This window comes from Pomacea canaliculata, linkage group LG3 (genome assembly GCF_003073045.1).
Source record: "Pomacea canaliculata isolate SZHN2017 linkage group LG3, ASM307304v1, whole genome shotgun sequence".
Classification (NCBI taxonomy): domain Eukaryota; kingdom Metazoa; phylum Mollusca; class Gastropoda; order Architaenioglossa; family Ampullariidae; genus Pomacea; species Pomacea canaliculata.
Window position 1 is genome coordinate 11,215,185 of NC_037592.1, and position 21,530 is coordinate 11,236,714.

Below are 21,530 nucleotides of genomic sequence, written 5' to 3' on the forward strand. Positions count from 1 at the left end.
ATATATGTCCGTGGTGATAGTTTTAAAAGTTCGTAAAGTTATCACGTGATATGCAAATGAAGGTCATAACCCTTCTGGAGGGCAAAAGTCGCGTCTTATGTTGCTTTAATTAGTGTTGTCAACTGAGATTCTGATCGGTTTGTGTCAGTAGTACAAGTTAATCAAGTCTTCATCTCATTGTTTATCAGTAAACCTGAACTTAGCTAGTCTTTACTTGCCCAATTTTTTTACGATATATGGAAGATAGTAGCTGCGGTAAAGCATAAAGCAATGTGAGTCGAAGTATGTCCAGTACAAAGTTCGAAAACGACCATACAGACTTATTTTAAACAGTTCGGCAACTGGCACTGGCGCTAGTCCCCTAAAAATTATTAAATATTATTTTTTTTATTAAAATGATACACGTGGTGATATCTATAGTCTTGTCGTGACCATTAAAAGTCAAGTTCACAAAATTACATGTTGGAATTATTCTCCTGATAGTGAAAAGAATTAACATCGATGTTTATATAGTGTATGTGAAAGTACATGAAAGAAAAATTGTGGCATTGTAAGTTAATTGGATTGATGAAATGAGCTTTTTTCTTTCTTTTTCTGAGCATGCATTAGCAGTTACCTTTTGAGATATTCTACAATGATTATGTGTGCTTCTCATGTTCATTAAAAAGATAAAAGAATACAGAGTAGAATGTGAGGGGATTTTTTTTTTAAATTTATAAAATATTAATTGATAATAAGAAAATCAATTAAGGAATGTCAGGAAATTTTCACTATGTAAAGGCAGTATGATATTTCACTTAAAGCAAATACACTAAACTTTCGCTATGCTGTGCATTAAAGGAAACTAAATGATGTCTATTAGTGTAAAGAGCACTATAGGAAGGTGACATTCCCGTTAACTGAAAACTAGTCCTATATAGGACTATAGTTGCTTAATTCCTAAAAATCATATTAAACTTAAGGTGAGACATGCTCACTTCCAAGGAAGAGTTCTTAAGTGCCATAAAAATACAAATTCATTTTTCCTATGCATCATAGTATGATTTTAAGCTCAGCATGGATGGTTTGTATGGTTGATTGGTTGTATTTCTTACTGGGTCAGTAACTATGGACATACATAGTGAGCTACACTCTTACTGATGCTGTTTAGGAAGAAACACCCTAAACTAAAGTTTAAAAATATATAAGTTTCATGCAGATACTATACTTTTCTTGTAAGCATTTTTGGTAATGGGTGTGTGGTTGCTGTAACACCAGAACACAATCCTATATTCTGCAAATGAATATAAAATAAAGTCTAATTTAATAACCATTTTTTGGTACAAAACATTTTGCTGATGGTAAGTAATATACCACTATCCTAAGAGTATGTCAAAATGCCCGCTGAAACATTTACCTTCAACAGTGATAAAATACATCAGGGTTTAGTTAAAAAAAATTCTCATTTAACTTTAATTTTAATGAAAATAATATTAGGTGTTTGCAGGCATCAGACTGACAATAGCTTACCTGTGATTGGGTGTCCAGTTGGTTGTCTGTTACAATCAAATCAAATGTGCTTTTGTTTCTGCATACAACTATAATAAATTAAAAGCAGTTGATTTGGGTAAACACACATCTTTATTGCTTCAGCATCCAAGCATAAAAACTTAACAAAAATAATCATTATTATAGTGGAAGCACCAAAGTGTAACTTCAGAAACGGAGAATGAGTGATTGGAAGCTTTCTGTCCTCCACATAGGTTTTGATGATGTCACATGACACAGTGCAATAGAATAATTTTTGTTTTAATGTGCAAAGAAATTTTACAATGATTTATTATGACAATTTAAATTTTAAATTTATTAATAGGCATTACACTTTTTAAAGTAAACATGAGCGCTTTACCCATAGAAGAAGAAAAAACAAGTTAAGCCAAATTTTGTTGTGTATATGTCGCTGTATTACTTGCTCATCGAGATATGATTCCTTCCTTTCATCATTTAGTTGGGCTTGAGCTCACAACTGCCAAGGACAATGAGAAAGATTACTGTGACGCAGTTGGGAACTAAATTTGCAGAAGTGGCAAAACTTGTGGAAGCTGCTATTCCCACTCCAGGATGTGGGGAGGTGCTGATCAAAAACAGGTTAGCTTCATAGTTTCACTATCTAACATACATAACTATTCATTTTTAAAACATTTATTTTACACTACAGTACATTTCATCTTATTTACTCATTTGTGCATAGTAGTAGCAGTGCATGTCTTATACATATATGTCAAAAGAACTCCAGTCAAATCAAATATCCAAATCATACTTGCACAAAATGGTACATTGATATAAAAAGTTTTCAACGCACATAAACACCTTTGTATACATATATATATATAATAGAGAAACATGTCAAACAGATACCACAAATACTTGTACCAATGTAGTACTTTTTAAAACTTCTTTCAAGTTCCTTGAGGATTTTATCAAGGTGAAAAAAATGTAAAAGAAATTTTTTAAAAAGCTTATCTACTGACACATAGACTTGATATATACAAAGTACATTAATCGTGTTTACTCTGAAGCAGGTCATTATGATAAAAAAGTATTAAAAAAGCTGCATACCTTTCTGTGAAAATACATAGGAGGCAGGGATTTGTCCCCTAATTAGCAGCTTATTGCACAAAGTAATCTAGGGCTGATTTTAAAAAACCGAAAGTGTGACAATATTTGTAGATTAAACATGCAGAAGAAATCCTTTTTGTGTAATCATCAAAGCTAAATAAGCCCTCCTCCCCCCCCCCCTCTCCTAAGCGAAATTTTGTTGTGGATCATACTCTTTGTCTACATTATCCCAGATATCTGCACACAGAGTGTGAGGTGTGGGATAATGACCCAGTATCTTATTCATTAGTTGGATTATTTAGTTAAATATTTAAACATTTCTCTCGTGATTAAAACTTAAATGAAACTGATACATATGAAACCATTCAGTAACGATGTCAAGTCTCTTTTTCTTAATAATAGTTATGTACATAAGCAGAAATTTTAGAATTTTACAATAAAGCATTATGAACTAAAGGGATTTCAGTTGCATGCACACCAACCGAGATGTACTTTATCTCTTTATCATTGCAGCTATACTTTGACTTTGTGGTGTAAGTGAGATAATTAAGCTATTACTGTGTAAAGTTGCACTAATCATGCTGCCATTTATTACTATTACAAAGTCAAAACAGAAAGTTGCCTTTTCCTTTTGGTGAACGTTTTATCCATATAATTCTACTGTAGAGCAAGTCTGAGCATTTAATCTTAACCATAATGTTGAATTATCTTCTTTTAGTCCAAATAATATAAACATATCTTTAAATTACTGAATATGTAGGCAGTTACTTTTCAAAACAAGGCAACCTAGTAGTGTTTATGACGCTGAGATCAAAATTGGTTCAGTACGTGTATAGAAGGTTGAAGTCACTGATGTCTTTTATTTTAATTGGCAGGTATGTAGGCATCAATGCCTCGGATGTCAACTATGCAGCTGGACGTTATGATCCATCCCAGCGTCCTCCTTTTGATGCAGGGTTTGAGGTGAAGACTTTTTAAACCTGCATTACATTAACTGTTTTTTTTTAAAAAAAATAATGTCTTTCTTCTGTGTGTATTTTTTGGATGTGGGTGGGTGGAGTTGCTGCATGGCTGAGCAAGAAAGAGGTGGAGAGGTAGTGAGTTCGTAAAATCAACATATTTTAAGTTTTTACATTTTCGTTTAGTTACAAAAGTCAGAACTCGAGAATACTAAGTTTAAAGATGCCTCAAAATAAGGCTTCTTCAGATCAACTGATTGAGCTGACAAAAACTGCCCAGTTTATAGCAACCTATGCAACATGTCGAACAACAAGGAAGACAGAATTATTAATTATTTTTAAAATTGCAGGAAAATATAAACACTTTCAGCTTGCCATAGAAGTATATTATAGATGGTTTTGATATAAATTATTCTTTATACTTAATGTTGTACATGAGCATTTAAATTTAAGGATCTTTATAGATAGGTGTCTGCAAAGCCACATTTTTTGTGGATTTGTTGTATGTTACATCAGGGCTTGGGCTATGTGACTGCTGTTGGAGAGAAAGCTAATTTGAAGGTTGGTCAGCCAGTTGTTTACCTCAGCAATGGAGCCTTTGCTGAATACAAAGTAAGTTGTTTGCTCATGTGAGGTTTTTTTTTTCTTCTGATTTTTGGGACAGTATATAAAACACACACATCAAAACATAACCTATTTTGCATAATACAGAAAGACTATAATGTGGATTCCAGTTATTATGTAGCATTTTTTAATGTCTTATTTAAAAATTACTGGAACCATATTTAATTGATGGCTTCGAACATGTAGGTAGTAAGCTGGGCTTTACATTCATTTAATCAGTTATTAACTCATTTATTACAGAACCAAGTCACATAAAGGTCCATTTAATAAGGAAACACATGAGTTTAGAAGCAGTTATAAATAAAGCATGTTCCTGTATTTTGTATTATTTCGCATCTGAAGGCTTACCTCATTTTCTGAGGAGCTTTATTATGCTTATGCATTTGGTGCATGCTTAGAATCTCTGAGATTCATATGACTATATGCATGACTATAAAATCTGATAGATTTACACACTGTTTTAAATGTTGCATTGTTCTCCAGTCCATCTCTAGTTTTCTTATTGTGAGTGATGCATTTTTTTTTTAAGATATTCCATTTTCCAAAAATCAGATGTCGTTTTGTTTCAGACAGTTGCTGCTAAACAAGTTGTTCCATTACCTGAAGTGGATCCCAGGTACCTACCTTTCATGCTTAGTGGTTTAACAGCAGCCATCAGTCTTGACAAGGTGAGTGCATAGTGAAGGAATTTTTTTATTTTGCTGAATCCCATTTAGACTGTTGTATTTATCTCTTCTAAAGTTCTAGAGGACACAGTAAACCAATGCACTTTTATTCAGAATATTTCTGCAAAATGTTGACCATGATTGCATCAAATGACAGAGAGTAAAAGATGAATGTTGATGATGGTGGTTAGCCAGTATCTTTCAACCAAAACATTTAAATTGAACTATCAGGCAATAATGCTTCTTTTTAAACTAAAATTTTCAGTTCAGGTAACTAAAGCTGTTTACAGAACAGATTTTTATTTACTAAAATATAATTTAGTTTTGTTTTTTTCTTATAAAACAATCTTTAAACATATTATATGCATGTGTATATATATATATAAAGAATAGTTTTGTAATCTTATGTTTTAACTAGACATACATTAAGACTATGTGTGCATATATGCATGTGTGTTGTTTCAAACTGGCAGGTTGGACAAATAAGAAAAGGGGACAAAGTGTTAATAACAGGTAAAATTTAAAAAGCACCCTTTTCAGTGTTTTATCATTTTTGTTTCCTTGAGCATAATTATGCTGTGAAGAAAACATGGAAGTATGGAGTACTTTTACATTTTCTGTTGTTTTGTCTCACATTAACTTTGTCTTCATGTGTTTTGTTTTTTTTAAATCATGTATTAGTATTTTGAAAGTTACAAAGACTCTTTACATTTCTGATTGCAGTGTGAGTCTAATTATTATGTCTTCAGTTTTTGACTCTCTTTTATTTTTCAGTGTTTTAGCCTCATATTTACTTTTACTATTATTTAAACTTGCTATTTTGTATACAGATTTGTAAGTCTTTGCTGACATAAAGGTAAACCACATGTTGATCAAAGTTTCCATTGTGCTACAACTGACATTGTGTGCAAACACATTTTTTTTAAAAGTCAATGATATCAGTGATTTAAGGAAAAGGTAACCATGCTGAAATTTGATTCACAAAAGTTTGGGCTCTTGGAGTATCCTGTAAAGGAGAAGCAGATATCTTCATGAGGTGTAAAAAGCATCATAGAGAAAAATATGTTGTTATTAAAATGCTTTTACTGTCATATAAATTTCAGCTGCTGCAGGAGGCACAGGACAATTTGCCGTGAGTTTAAAGCTTTTTGTTTTCTGAGTCAATAAATTAAAGAATCAAATAATAGAAACAAGCAATGACTGCTTTTGGCTGGAGTATTTTTCTACAAAGTTCTCTTTATTAATGGCCATTGCTGACACTAACAGTAATTCAGGGTTACAGGGTAGTTATTCTGCAGGTTAATTATGTATGTATATAGTGAACTATATTTTTGATGCTGTTATAATCCATGTGATATTTAAATATTCAAATTAATTATTTATTTATTATGAAAACCACTCCTTTATTTTCAGGCATTATTTTACTTGCTTTTGATTTTACAGCATCATTTCTTTTAAAAATAGAAATAAAAAAGTGTCATTAATTACATAAGGCAAACTATTTTATCCTTACCCCCCCTTTTAACACTTTTATAGTGATAAATATGAAATTATATGGCTAACTTTGTATCATCTCATGTTTTAATTATTTTGCCTCTTCTTCTTGCTATACTTGTCTCAGTTTATTTGTTAATGGTTTAATCTTCTTTGTCTCCCTTTTTATTTCATTCCTTTCCCATCTTTCTGAATTAGGTGCAGTGGTGCAAACTGACTGGCTGTGAAGTCATTGGTACATGTTCCTCTGATGATAAAGTCAAATTCTTGAAGGTTGTACTGATAAATAAGAAGTCTTAAAAAATCTAAATTGAAGTTTGTTTAGTTTTATTCTTAACCTCAGCAATTTACTTTATAGTAGTGTTGTAACACCACTGAAAGCATAACTTTTTCGTATTTGTCACATTGTAATTGATTTTTATAAATATATTTCAATGTTTCAGACGATTGGTTGTAACCGGCCTATCAACTACAAGAAAGAGAACTTGGAGTTAGTGCTTAAAGCAGAATATCCTGTGAGTTGTAATGCATACAATGTCAATTTAACATGAACTTTTGTTTTTATATTGTTGTCTTTTGCCTATCTATGATATTTCTAAACATTATGTAACTTGAAATGTTGAAGCGCTTATTTGGTCATGCATAAGACTAAGTATGCAGTCATGAAAACATGAGCAAAGTTTGATTGTACTTATAACTTTTAAGCAGCTGATGTACTCTAGCAGTCAAATTTTGATAATTTTGAAATATGCGCTTAATTTGTTCTTTACCAATTTTGTTTTTTTAGCTTTAATCATTCATTTCTTGTTCCCCATTTTTTTATTGGTCAACTCCTTTTCTTGAATCACAGCTACAAGAAAATGAGAATTTTTTTTTTCTTTGAAGCATGGAGTTGATGTTGTGTATGAGTCCATTGGTGGTGCTGTATTTGAAACTTGTTTAAATAAGTAAGTATAAATAATAAAATAAAGAGAAATTATTTTAGATACATCTATAAACTTGGATGTAGATTTCTGGACTACAAGGAGACAGATTTTTTGCATTGACTTCTAGAACGAATTAGCATAAAGAGGAACAACAGTAGATGAAGCTATCATGTTGAAGAGGGTACAAAACCTCAAGCTTTATGGCCCCTCTGTTTTAGGCTTATGGGCTCTGAGCTGTGGGAAGTAAGAGTTTGATAACTTTTGTAAAAAATAAAATGAGAGAAAGAAATAAAAAGAATAACTATTAATAAAGTGTACAGTGGTTTGACAGTATTTGTTTACGCCCTTGATATTAAGAATGTCTGCATTTTGGTTGTGAAATGGCTTGCCAGAACCTGACAGCCTACAATTTCATGAAAGAGTAAGCACTGGTCTTAGGATGTCCAGAAATATACATCTGAGTTGTAAGAGTGTTTATATTAACTACTATATCAAATGCTCTGTCAAACTCTGTCAAACATTTAATTAAAACTAAAACAACCCACATTTACTTTGCGGATGAACAAGAAACTTTGGACTTAAGGAATCAGCAAACTTAATTCAGGCCAAATGTTTTGTGTTAGCTGATCAGGATACCTGTACTTATTTAAATCTACTTGCTTTTGGAAGTACTAATTAATGAACACGTTAGTTAACAAATTCATAAATACATTTAAGAATCTATGTATATGTAAGTCACATTGTAAAAATGTACACAACATAAGTTTAAATAGTTGAATGGCCAAAAAAAGATTAAACTTATTTTTGCTTAATTATGTTTTCAAGAACTTGCTGTCTTTTAAGATAAGCAGTCCAGAAATTTCTTTATAGATATTGTTTTCTGCTGCAAGCATTGTAAAACTCTGTCTCAGCAGCATATTATTAGACACCACCTCTTTGAAAAGAACAGAGGTAAAAATAAAATTCTTCACTTTTTAGTAATAATTAATAAGTTATCAACAAAAATGTTACTAAATTACAGTCATGCAAACAATAATGACCGCCAGGTACAACCTGATGGAGGATATATAGCACAGTAAAACTATGTCTTGTAGTGGAGAAAGCTTTTATACAAGATATATATCATCCAGAGAGTGATCTAAAAAAAGAGAAAGGAAATCCATCCTGTTGTCTTAGTAAACCTTTCCTTTTTTTCCCCCCTTGTAATAATTTTCTCTAATTAGTCGCTTGATGTCATTTAATAATGGTAGTTTACCATTAATTAGAATCATCATTGCAAACAACTTTTATTGTTGAAAACTTAATTTGGAATTTACATTTTGAACAGCCTTGCTGTAGGGGGTCGTCTGATTGTAATAGGGGCCATCTCAGGTTACACCACAAGTTTCACTGGTGGATTCAAATCATCAAGCATGCTGCCTTTGAAGGTAGGTTATTTTGTAATGGAGGTTATTTTGCAAAGGAGATATGTCATGAGCATATACTCATCTCTTTCTAGTTTTCTCTTTTTAGCTTGGAGCAGTGAAGAAGACAAAAAAAAAAAAAAAAATTACTGACAGATTATTAAAAGATGTCTAAAATCAAGTTTTTATTTGTGGTAGGCTGTTATATCTGACTGCCCCATCTATTTGTCTCCAAGCTCTTTAAGAATCATTTATTAATACTCAGCAGTGAGATAAGGGGTTCACAAAGTTGAAGAAATAATTGCTTCATACTAAATCCAGACGTTACTGAATTCAGTTCCAGTTAATACAATTAGGTAATAGGTCGCCTTAAGTGCATGTATATGGCATAAATTTATTCTGTGAGCTTGTGTATAGGTACCATTCAGATAAGTTAGATGACCTAAAAGAAAACATTAAAAATATTCTACCCCCATTAAGAGTTCTATTTAAACTAAAAGATAATTTAATTTTCAATGATCTGAGATGCTCATCAAAGTTCGTTTATAGGACTACCAAATTACTTTTTAAAATGTTCTGATTAATTTGCTGCCTAAATTATTGAGATAAGTGCAGTGCTCTGTGTCTCTTCCAGCGTTTCTGATGTGGAATTAAATGATTTAGCATTATTTATATATTGACATCCCTGTGTTTTTGGACTAGATGTTTCTTTATGAGAAATCACTTTGCCTTAGAGTTCATTCTTTCTTTAACATAATCAAACTTTGTCTAGTTGCTTCAAGCCCATAAACTGTGCAAGTCCTTATCGACACGAGATGTTTATATGAAATTGTATATGATAAATATTGCTCTGCTTATGAACTTACAATTATTGCATTGTTTCTTGTGGTCAGATGCTGCAGCTGTCAGCAAGTTTAAGGGGCTTTTTTCTCATGCATTATAGCAAGGACTTCAAGGAGTACATGATGCGACTCATCAGTCTTTTTAAGCAAGGAAAATTAATTAGCTCTATAGACATGGGAGAAACAACACCTGGAGGAGCTTTTGTTGGTTTGGAGAGGGTCTATGATGCCGTTGAAGTGAGTTCTTAATAAATATTAGATATGCTATAGTACCTAAAGTGAAGCACAGATCATTGGTTTTATATCTAGTTTAGAGTGATAGATTTTTTTCAGGATTCAAAAAAACTGTTATAAGCATGTACACAAAGACGTTGTGTGAGAGAGAGAGAAAGAAAGAGTTTGTGCATGAATTCACGAAAGACTGATATTTTAATGTTTGCTTCCTTTTTTTTTCTTTTTCTAGCATATGTATTCTGGACAGAATATTGGTAAAGTTATTGTGGAGCTACCAGACTAAAAGGTGACCTCAAGCAACAGGTATCCACCCATCTTGCAGATAGAAAGCAAAGTCACCTTGATCAGTTCAGAAATTCACATTTCTTTTTATCAGAACTGTTCATTTGACATGAGTTCTGATTTCTGTGCAAGTAGATGAAAGTTTCACAGTCTATATGCTAGGGCCATGTTTATGTTCCAGTGGTATCTGTATTTACAACTAATAATAAAGGTCACTTATACTCCGCAATGTCCCCCAGTCAACAGGCAAGCTCATTGCTTTAGTGATGTATGGCAATCACAGTCATCGATACAAAATGAATAATAATGAAAAGACCGTTAATAAAGGGGGATCACTGCTGATTAAATGGTGGAGACACATTTTGAAAACTGCAGAAATCAAGAGTTATTAAGATGAGAAGAATGCTGACCAGTCACATTATGTGAACAGCAGAAGTTGATCAGTTCATTATGATTGCTTTTGTAAAAAAAAAAATGTAACTGAAACAAATGAAGTAAACAGTAGTGGAAAATAGATTCAGTCAGTTCACATTCTTGTTAATTGCAGGATAATAAATCAAATAGCACTGCAAAAAAAAAATAGTAGAACTATGCAGATTGTGCTGAATGAAAATATAAAGATCCATCGCTGATATCCAAATGGAAACACATCCATGATACAAAAGCAAAATATGGAAGTGCTTGTTAATTTCTGCTATCCAATGGTTATCGTCTTAGTGTTGTTCCTAGCATTGCTCAGGCTTCAGACAGTTAACCTGAACATCACTTGCGATTAACCTGATGGAGCCTGAGTACTGCCTTAGGTTAACCATTTTTACATGAAATTTTGAGTAATATTTGGGGTTAATAATAAGGTTAAAGTGACAATAATTACACAGTGTTGGGTCCAGTGACGGTCTTTGCCTCTAGAGTTTGGCTGAAACTTACTAATACTACAAACACCCTATGTAAACTACTATGACCTTGAATAAAAATGGCTAATGAACTTTGACTAAAAAAGAGCTGACACGCTTAATGTTTAGAAGATTGTCAAAGGTGTTAATTCAAGGGGAAGTAAAAATCCTATCTGATGTAGTCTTTAAGGAGTCATTTCTGTAAAACAGCCTTCCTAATGCTCTGCAGTTCTATTGTTGTTATGAACCAAGTTATAATAGACCTGTCACTTTGTAATGTTAAGTAGTTGCTGCAGTTTGAGGGACTCAAATTAGACTTGAAAAGATGTATTCTCAGCAATGTTGAAAGTGCTTTTGATATGAGAATGGTAAACCCATGGTGAGCATGAGAGAACATTTTGGTATGGGTGATAGTGCTATAAAAAAAAAGTATAAAATTTAGCAAACTATATGGTCAGTAGAAGAAGAAGACTGTTTTCTCAAAAAAGCAATTTTTTTCATTACATGCAATCCATCGGGAATACATTCCTCACATAAATCAGGAGTCATCTATAACTTTTTGAGTATTGAACAAGCTCTTGTGCAAAATTAATTATACTGCTTGTGTTGTTTGCAGCTGCAGAGAACCTTTTTAAGACTTAATGGTCAGAAGCAGAGAACAATACTTAATAATCATCCTGTTGTACATCTGTCGTAAGAATTGGGTTAGCTGTTATAAGAATGATTGTGATACTATAATGATTGCATAAATAAACCTGTTTACATCCTTTGTAAATTATTTAAAATATTAAAAAAATATGTGTGGTGTAAATGATTTAATGTGGCTGATTTTTTTATGCAGTTAAAACTTTTGCAGAAAAAGAGTGTATATGTAGCTTCAAAATAAACAGATTTGAAGACGTCTTTCTCTGTGTATATCTACAGTTTCATACCTTTATGTATATGTTATGTTTTCTAGATGAGATAAGAGAACACTTTATTTGTTCCAGAAGGCAGTTCAGGGGCAGCTGAATAAAAATAACATCACAACACATTCATTGGCACCAAACAGACTTTTGCATTCATGTTACATTCATTTGCACTCAGCACCATTCAAAAGAGGCACAACTGAAACAACAGACAGCCTGTCCTGCATGCAGATATACAAAATTGGTGGCCCAATGGGAGTTGGAAAAATTCTCTTGACAGAACATGCCTCTCACCATGAAGGATTTCAGACATTTTCAGAAGTGTCTGCCTGTTATGTAGAGTCTGAAGAGTGCTTAGGGCTGTCCTAGTGACTTTGGAGCAGGTGGATACTACAAAATATAAGCTGCACTTATTCCTTCACTGATAAACTGTTGTAGAAACAGATGAAGACAGCACGCTCTCTATGTGCGATCTATAAGAGCTGAAGAAATTTCCGAGAAAGACCAGCTTCTAGAGAAGGAAGAGGTGTTATTGAGCCTTATTCACGATAGTCTGAGTGTTGACATCCCAACAAAGAAAGTCGCTTATCAAAGATAATGCCCAGGTATTTAAAAGCAGGAACAATGTCCACCTCGTCATGGATAACACTTATGGGACTTGATGGAGAATTCCGAATGGAAATCAAAGACCCTCTATTTTGACTTACATTAAGTTTTAAGAAATTGTCATTGCACCAGGCAATAAATTCATCCAAAGCTACACCATGGGTCCACTGGCCCACTAAGGAGAGAGAGAGAGAAAGCAGTGCAGTGTCATCAGAGAATTTGACAAGATACTGATCTTCATGGTTACTGTGACAACTGTTTGTATACAGAATAAACAGAAGCGGGGATAAAAAAAACAGCCTTGAGGCGAGCCGGTGCATGTAATAAGTTGGAAAAAGTGCTATTGACAAGTACTTGTTGCTTCCTGTCAACCAAAAAGTGAATGATCCATGACACTAACTGCTAGGATTTGTGGTTGAATGGTGTTGAAGGCCGACAAGAAGTCAGTAAACAAGTCATGCATGGGCTTATGGATTCTCCAGGTGTTTGAGCAAAGTGTGGAGGATGAACAGCGTAGCATTAATTTGCAAACATATGAACAAGTTTATTATTTATATTATAGTCTACTTTATTCATGACTTTTCCATGATACATGCAAGTAAGATCAGATACTGTGGTAGACTTGAAAAATATTGTTGGATGAACTACAGCATGTTTATTACATGCATTCTTTTAAAAGTCGATAGTAGTCAAGATACCATAGTTATGAAGCAAAGGGCAAGTTATTGCCCTCAGGCAACTCAAGGAAAAGAGTGTTGTTTGCAAAGTTATAAAGCAGTGTCCAGACCCAGCAGATGTCGTTTTACCCCTGCGCAGAGCTTTAGCCATAAAGCAGTAGCAATGATATCACGTGGTAAAGAAGCATGAAGTGGTGTTTAAGCATCCCATTGTTGCTTAACACTTCCTTGCGTTCCATTCTGCCCTGGGAAAACTATTACTCCTACTTCATAACTATGGCCTAAAGAGCATATATGTGTGGATGTTCATGCATTGAGTCCGCCTTCAATGGGGGAAAAACACTATATAAATAAACAGATGAAAGAAATACAGCATCGTTATCCTGGTAATGAAACAACGTTCCTATGGGCGATGGTCTTTAATATATACACAAAAGGCTGGTAGGTATGGCTGCCATCCACATTCTAGAACACTGCCGCCCTCTTCCACTGCTTCTCCAGAACAAAGTATCGTGACTGCATCTTCAACAGCATTAATACTATAATTACAATTTTATTTGTCAAGCCTCTCCTTACCGTCCTCACCTCACTCTTGTGATATAAATCTGTATAGTTGTACTGGGATATGTGTGCAGCATATCTTTGTTGGTTTGTAAATGCGGGACACAGGAGCTGATCTCAAATTTCTTGATTGTAAAAACAGCAAATGTTAGATTCTTAAATCTCAGCTTCTGGGTCACATACGGCTGCCGGCAATTCCGCTAACCGACATCTGTTAAACCAGAGAGACACCTATACAACAGGAAAAGAAACAAGCACATATACTTGTTATATGTGAAGAAGTATGCAAGATATAAATTATTTTTTCATATTGGCTTCTCACAAAATCCTTCGGCACGACTTTGTACAAGAGCTGGATAGGGGACACCACTCCTTGTCTGCAAAGCTCATCGGAAGTAGCGACACATTCTGGTATTGCTTCGGCTGCTCAACGATTTCTGTTGTTCGCGCGTGTATCTACGGCCTTATCAGTCATCAGAGCTGGAGCATATTCTCAGTACGTCTTGCAGATGAAGCCTGCCGTTATGCATGTCATGTGCGTTGAAAATACTCTCGGCATAGAGTGATACAGCCCTGTTTCTAATTCTGTATTTGTTTTACGTTTTGTCTCAGCAGACAGACGTACACAATATTTTGTTTTAATTTATAAAACTGTAGTGAAGTTCATGCTTAAGGTTTAGTTTCTTGGAAGTGGCTTCATCCTTGATAAACAGTATAACCTGTGGTATCCACCACCAATAAAACAATAACGACGAAAAATTTGCGAATAACAAACAAAGGGGCACACCGATGTGTAAAGATCACTAGAGGGTGTAAAGACGATTTTTTGTAACTTTAAAATTATAAGAACAGCACATGTTTTAACTGAAATTTTTTTTAACTGTTTTTATTGCAGCATGCCCATGAAAAGGTTATCAAGACTGCCTTGCATTCATCCAGACTGGAAATTCTTATTGCAGGACGTCATGGTGCTGTATATCAAATGGACCAGCTGAATGTCATCTTCTGAGAACTGACTTTTCTTAGTAATCACAAAATCAAACTTCGCCAGTGATTGGATAAGCCGTTCAGCCCTTGACGTAGTGCCAAAGAGGATGCAGGAATCAGAGGCAGTTACTACTACAGAAACATTAGTGGTCAATATTGAAAATGTATTAAAACACAGTGGGAAATGGGAAGATTTTCTGGAATCCTTTGGTTCACAAAGTTCGGACTTTGATCGTATACACCTTCTTTTAAACACCAAAGAAGTGGATGAGCTTATAGTTCCAAAACTAATTAAAGAAGGGAAGAGCGTGTTGAAAGCTGAATCTTTGCGTGCTATTGGAAATCAACATTTTAAGTTGGCTCACTATGAAAAAGCTCTAGAGTGTTATTCTCAGGCTATTTGCTTAGCACCAGCTCCAGAAAATGACAGCAGCAACTCATCAGTACTTGCTCTTAGTTTTGGAAATAGGTCTGCTGCTTTTTTTCATTTGAAGCAGTTTACCCTGTGTCTTCAGGACATCGAGAATGCTTTAGAAGTTGGATTCCCTACTGGCAGTGTGTACAAACTTTTGGACCGTAAAGGCAAGTGCTGCTTGTTTTTGAAACGCAAGCATGAGGCCATTGAAGCATTTGAGCAAGCCAAACTATCCCTCGAGGAGAGTATGGGGATTCAAGATAAAGGGAAAGAAGATATGAGATCACTCATCAACCAGTTTATCAAAAAATGCCAAACTTTGTCAGATGTTTCCAACACTGCAGAGAAAGTAGAAATGTATGTTCACACAGAAATACCATCGCTACCTGTTTATAACTCTAAGATACCGTGTGCTGCAGACTTTGTTCAGCTTGCTATGATGAGAGGAGAGGCCGAGGACTGTATGCAGCTCGGGCCATCAAGGTTGGTGAGGTGCTCATTGTAGAAAAGCCCTATTCTTCTGTAGTTCTCTCAGATCATACGTTGACTCATTGCCATCACTGCTGCCTACGCTGCTTTGTTCCACTACCATGTCATCACTGTTCAGATGTTGTTTTCTGCAGCAAAGCATGTCGCAAGGCAGCATGGGAGTTGTATCATGCAGTAGAGTGCAGCGTTGTGAAAACCTTGCATGAAGCGGATGTTAGACTGGGACATTTGGCATACAAAATGGTAGCTAAAGCAGGTTTTGATTACCTACTAAGAGAACGAGAAAATTTGGAGCATCCAAATCAGCAGGACCTATCACTTCTGGGCTGTGATCAGAATGGTGTGTATGATTCTGAAAACTATGCCACCATGTACCACTTGGTTAACCACAGTGAGAAGCGTTCACCAAAAGATTTGTGGCCTCGTGCAGTAAATGCTGTGTTTCTGCTAAAAAGCTTGATGCAGATGTCATTTTTCCCTCCGTATACAGAAGATGAAGGAGAAGCACAAAAGAGGACACATGATGCTTGCTATATTGGAGGTCACATCTTAAGACATCTGCAGATGCTACCATGCAATGCCCATGAAGTCTCAGAAATGCAGGTGAATATTCAAGAACCTTCTCAGTCTCAGACACTAGAGATTGGCTCTGCTATCTATCCTGTGCTAAGTTTGATTAACCATTCGTGCGATCCATCTGTTGTGCGCCATTCCTATGGTGACGTTTGCATTGTCCGATCGATCCGCAACATTTCAAAAGGTGAGGAATTGCTTGATAATTATGGAGCTCTGTATCCTGTCATGGAGTATCCTGTCCGTCAGAAGCACTTGAAGAAACAGTATTTTTTCGACTGCCAGTGTGAAGCTTGCATAAAGAACTGGCCGCTATATGTGGATATCCCAAAAGATGTGATCAACTTCTACTGTGAAAGGTGTCATGGCTGTGTGCCAGTGCCCAGTCTGGGACAAGCTAGGCAGATGGAAAGTATGGCATGCAAAGAGTGTGGTCACCACCAGAACATAAGGGGCCAGATCTTAAAAGTAGGAGGTCTGGAGGAGGGATATCAGGAGGCACTACACAAAGTGATCTTTGGACTGGATGTATCACGAGACACTCTAGCCCGTCTTGTCCAGTACTTGCGTGTGGTAGACAAGCATGTGCATCGACCTTTCAGCAGCCACAATGACTGTCAGGAAGCTATAAAGATGTGCTATGCTTACAAAGCTAATGCCTTCCCACGACTTAAGATATCAGAACAAAAGTAATTCTCATCATGTGTTGTGTCCCCCCACTGCTCTGATGTCACAGCATTAATTTTTGGGCATTTTACAGTTTTTTTCTAATTTTTCATTTCTCTCTCTTTTTTTGGTTTGGGGGGGTGGTGGTCGTGTGTGTTTGAGAAAGAGAGGCTTTAAACATGTACATACATACCTGTCTTTTGACTGGCTGAAAAGCAAATTGTGTTCAAATAGCTGCCACAAGAAAGGTTACTTTTTCATGGATTTTAATATGCATGCATTACAGAAGCTAAGTAGTGCATGTAATTTTGTCCTTTTGGCAAATTATGCTACTTTTTGTAGCATTTGTTAAAGTGTTCAGTTTGCTTTTGGTTGTACTTTGGAAAATTTTACTTAAAAAAAATAGACTGAAAATCAAAAGTTCTTATTAAATATACCTTTGATGATTTTTCTCAGGAGTGTGTCATATAAAAGAAGTACTTAACTTATTATTTACAGGCACATGTTTTAAGGAGGTCTGAGATTGTATGAGTTTTTCAATATATGTCATTGAATCATTATAGCCAAATTTGTATAGTAGCAAAGTTTGTAAGATGTGTTGATATGGTATATTGTGTTCAAACATTTGGTAAAGGCCTTTGGATTTCCTAAATGGCTGATATGGACTGTAAATAAAATCCAGGCAACTTCTTGTTTCTGTTAAGCATCAGGTAAGATTTGTGTTCTGTTTCCTAATTTTCAGAAGTAGTAGTTTAGGTTTCTATATTTAAAACATAGTATTCAACAGATTGAGTATGCTGATATGTCAGCTCTGTGCAACAGACATTTCCACAGAGAGCTTGATCAAATTAAATGTTAACCTAAATGTTTAGTTGACAGAAATTTATTCTATGTAACTGTAGATGTTCAGTGGTAAATTTTAATTTTCTTATAACCATACTAGTAGTGGGACAAAACTGCTTATTTAGATCAAGAGGGAAAAACCTTGTTGAAAAACATGCTTTAATAACAGGAATGCTTTTGGATAATGAATAAAGACTTTTTGTCTTCCGTTTCATGTGAAGTTACACTGATATTTTCTGATAGAAAGTTTTTACTTGGCTGTCTGTGACAACTGCTGCTTTATGTGAAGCATGGAAAAAGTTGACAAAACGTTACTGCAGCTTTTGGTGATCGTGTTTGGTATAACTTTGAGTCTGGAGAACACAAATCATTGTTTTACAATGTATTCAAACATACCACTCAAACAGCTCAGAATGTGTTTTTCATGGCAATATATGCTTGGTTGTTGTCTGGTATTTAGATAGTAGGCATGCTAACATTTTGTGATGTCAGTGTATTAATATTTATATGAAATCATGTTTTGGTAAAATTGTGAAATAATATATAACTAAAATTTGTCTGAGTACCTGTATTTTTTAGGAGCTTTCTCTTTACAAATACCTCAGACCTTTGGTCAGCTGATCTTACCAGTCCTGTCTGAAAGTATCATTTTACGAATTGTTGGTATTTTGAAGGGGAAAATCTCCACGGCTACTTGAAAAAAAATGTTTGGTTGTAATGCCAATACGTGTAGTGTGTACATGCATGCTTCATGATGATGACTGCTATGAGAAATGACCGCTTTATTAACAGAATGCTTACAGCAATAATCTTGAAGATGTTGTATTGCTTTTGTAAAGGAAAATTTTCATTGTTGATGGGGACTTCCTTGTGGTGGGGCTTGCATGTCATTTGTCATTATGAAACAGAATGGTTCAGTCCCCAATGCAGTTCTGTTTCATGATAGACATGCTAAAAGAGCTACTTGGTAAAAGCATACCAAAAAATTGCACATACAATCTTGGCTCCAATTGTTTGGCAGCAGATCAAATTTCCCAATTGTATACCATGTACAGTATACACTGTACACCTGTAAAATAATAGACAACTTTATGATCTTGAACACATGCATATTTGCAGATCACACATGCACACAGATGTGCTGACATCTATACTATCATAATTCATACTTACAAAATATATTTATATTCTGATATTCACAAACAAGAATACATAACATCAGTAAAGTTGATTGCTTTTTATCCCAGAATCTGCAAATAAAGCACATCCGTGTGTTAGGAAGTGCCAGTTGTTTCCTGTTTATCAACAACTGCAGTTGTGTGTTAGTTACATTGGATACCAGCTAGTATTGTGTTTGTTCTGTAGTTAAAAGTTGGCAAATAAAGAGTGTGTAGTGTTCTTGCATTTTGAGTGTTGGTCTAAAAAGTGTGTATTGCAGATTACATATATGGTAATCTAACAATTTATCATTCTTAAAGGCAACACATTTAGAGCTATCTAGAATGTCTGTCACATTAAATGAAGAAGGCTAAAAGTAAATCCAGTAGGTAAATGAACCAAATGCGTAAAACATAAAACTTTGATGGACTACTGTTGAATCAGATCAGGCGATCAGACAAGTCCGTTTTTGTTTGCACGTGCACTATGGCTGATTTGCCTACTGTTGATCTAATCCTACCTATAAATAAAATACACTGTTATCTAAATTCGTACCTGACTTTACCATACTAACAGGCTCTTGCCTATTTTGCTTTCATGTTTGGACATGTTACGACTTTGATAATGTACTTTTATATTTCTATTTACTTTGGCTGCGTTCTAATACTCTCATCTCTTTTGCAGATGAATTAGATCTATTGCACTTATCGGATAGATTTACCAACCAATTTTCACACTGGTTCACTTGATTCGACATTTTTTCCAACACACAACACCGACCTTAGGTTACATTAATTAACTTCACTGATGATCACCTCCTATTTAGTATGAGGTCACTGCGTGGTCAGCAGGTCCGATCTTAGTACCCACGGGGCCCGAGGAACAGGGCATGCGCGAGGTCATCGACACACGGGGCCCCTGACGACTTTTAGAAGCTCGGGGCCCTAACAGATCGTCTGCCTGCCCCTAAGCACGGCCCTGCTGGTCAGTATGATCTCATTAACCTGTGTTTCCTGAACATTTTCCCAAACGTTTTGTTCAGACCCCAGTGATCTCCCTTTACGAATAAGATAAGCTTTTTTTTTCACATCAAACATGTATAATGTCTTGTGGATATTGCAAAGTGTACACCGTATCGAGTTTCAGCTGTTGGGATATTTGTCTATACAACTACAAGTGAACTTTTCATCATCATTTATTATTGTGTGGAGATTCGCTTTTGCGCATGCGTACAAACCACAAGCAGACCCCAACACGCGCTGTTCACAAACTTGTATGCAAGTCGTTGCACTTTTCTCCTCCGTTTTCATAGCGATGTACTGTGTCACATGGCGTTTCAAATAGTCCTTGGAATCTTCCTTCAGTTCGACAACAATGAGCTTCTCAGGGTTCAGATGAGAAAGAAAAGCTATAATTAAAGCACTTTTTAATTACCAGGATGGAGGTGCATATAGAAGGCTATGGCACCATCATGATCATCATTAAATCCACACCAAAGATAGGAAAATAGCCTTTTTGAGATGCATGAAAAAAGGGCGAAAACACATTGCGATGGATAACTTTTGTGTTGAATGTGTGTGTGAAAGTCGAAATAACAGAAGGGTAGAGCAATAATAACTGGCATATCGTGCTTATACGGGGTGTAAGTTCAGGTCCAAAACCGATACCAAAAAAGTCAATTTTAGATGAAAGAAAGTCAATCCAAGATAAACGAATGAGACTCCTAGATAAAACGCACTCATTCCTATACAAAATCTGAGAGAGCGTGGTATGGGGCATGTTGTGATAACTGTTAGTCAAAGAGAGCATTGGCGCCGGCTGCAGTTCCGAGGGAGAGGGGCATGCATGCCTCATCTCTCAGTGTAGGTCATTTGGCAGGTGACAGGTCTGAAGCTTCTCCACACGAATAATTATATGGGATGAAGCGGATCAAAGGACCAGCTGCTCTGAGAGGATAAGGCAGCCTCGGGTAAGCAAGGGACGCTAAACGCTGGGCGGCTTTGATATAATTGTAGATGGTCTATACTCCATACGATGGTAGCTTGACTGACTGTCTTTAAGTTACATAAGATAATCGAATGTGAATGTGAGAGGACTCTGTCCTTCAAAGTTTCTTGGAGAGTCATCGCCGCGGTGGCAAGGAAGAAAGAAAAGGTTTATGAATATCAAAGACTGGACTGGTCGTCTTGTGCAGATCTTGTATACTACCACCCAACCAAGCATGAGTAGGGGGTCTGGTCAGCTGCCGCGTCTATTTGTCCCCCCAACCTCAACCCCCCTTTTTTTCACCGACAGGTACCAGCCATGAGACGAATGATCGACTGAACTACGATTCCCCGTCCATATCACGGGCCTGCTCCCCTAAACTTGCGACAGTGTGTGTGTGTGTGCGCCTGCGCGTGAGGCAGTTTCCCTATTCCGTCGGCGAAAACAGCCCTCGACGCTGATTTGTCGAGACTGGCAGAGCAGCTTGAAAACATGTGCTGCTTCTCACCACAACTTCGGAAAGAGGGAGAAGGAGCAAAAAGTTTGGGGAGTGGGGAGCAAGAGGGGAGGAACGCCGTGTGTTCTGCTGTTTTTACGGCGTCTTGCGTTACGTACCGGCTGCCAAGGCCGGCGCACCAGACGTACCCTCCGTCAGACCCAAGTTCACGAGAATCCCCCGCAACAAAACCGCAACATCCTCCTCCCATCGTATTTCCTCTGTCCCCCCATCCCCTTCAGAGA

At 35.8% G+C, this 21,530-nt stretch overlaps 2 protein-coding genes across 6 annotated transcripts; both read left to right on the top strand.

Annotated features, from left to right (window-relative positions):
- Positions 1–42: 42 nt before the first annotated feature.
- Positions 43–11,823, top strand: LOC112560650 (prostaglandin reductase-3-like). 5 transcript variants are annotated; one of them, XM_025232645.1, is made up of 13 exons: positions 43–143; positions 1,988–2,127; positions 3,474–3,561; positions 4,074–4,169; positions 4,751–4,849; positions 5,320–5,359; positions 5,950–5,978; positions 6,539–6,613; positions 6,784–6,855; positions 7,226–7,287; positions 8,594–8,693; positions 9,563–9,748; positions 9,975–11,823. In XM_025232645.1, the coding sequence occupies exons 2-13, from the start codon at positions 2,018–2,020 to the stop codon at positions 10,026–10,028; spliced, it is 1,011 nt and encodes a 336-aa protein (XP_025088430.1). In that variant the 5' UTR covers positions 43–143; positions 1,988–2,017; the 3' UTR covers positions 10,029–11,823. The 5 variants fall into 5 exon arrangements, with proteins under 5 accessions (XP_025088430.1, XP_025088431.1, XP_025088429.1 ...); XM_025232646.1 differs by having other exon boundaries at positions 46–137; XM_025232644.1 differs by having other exon boundaries at positions 60–272.
- A 2,175-nt stretch (positions 11,824–13,998) lies between these two features.
- On the top strand, positions 13,999–19,043 carry LOC112560653 (SET and MYND domain-containing protein 4-like). Its single transcript, XM_025232651.1, is given in 3 exon segments — positions 13,999–14,168; positions 14,568–15,471; positions 15,474–19,043. Coding segments are annotated over 2 exon segments (2,061 nt in total). The 5' UTR covers positions 13,999–14,168; positions 14,568–14,766; the 3' UTR covers positions 16,830–19,043.
- Positions 19,044–21,530: the final 2,487 nt, after the last annotated feature.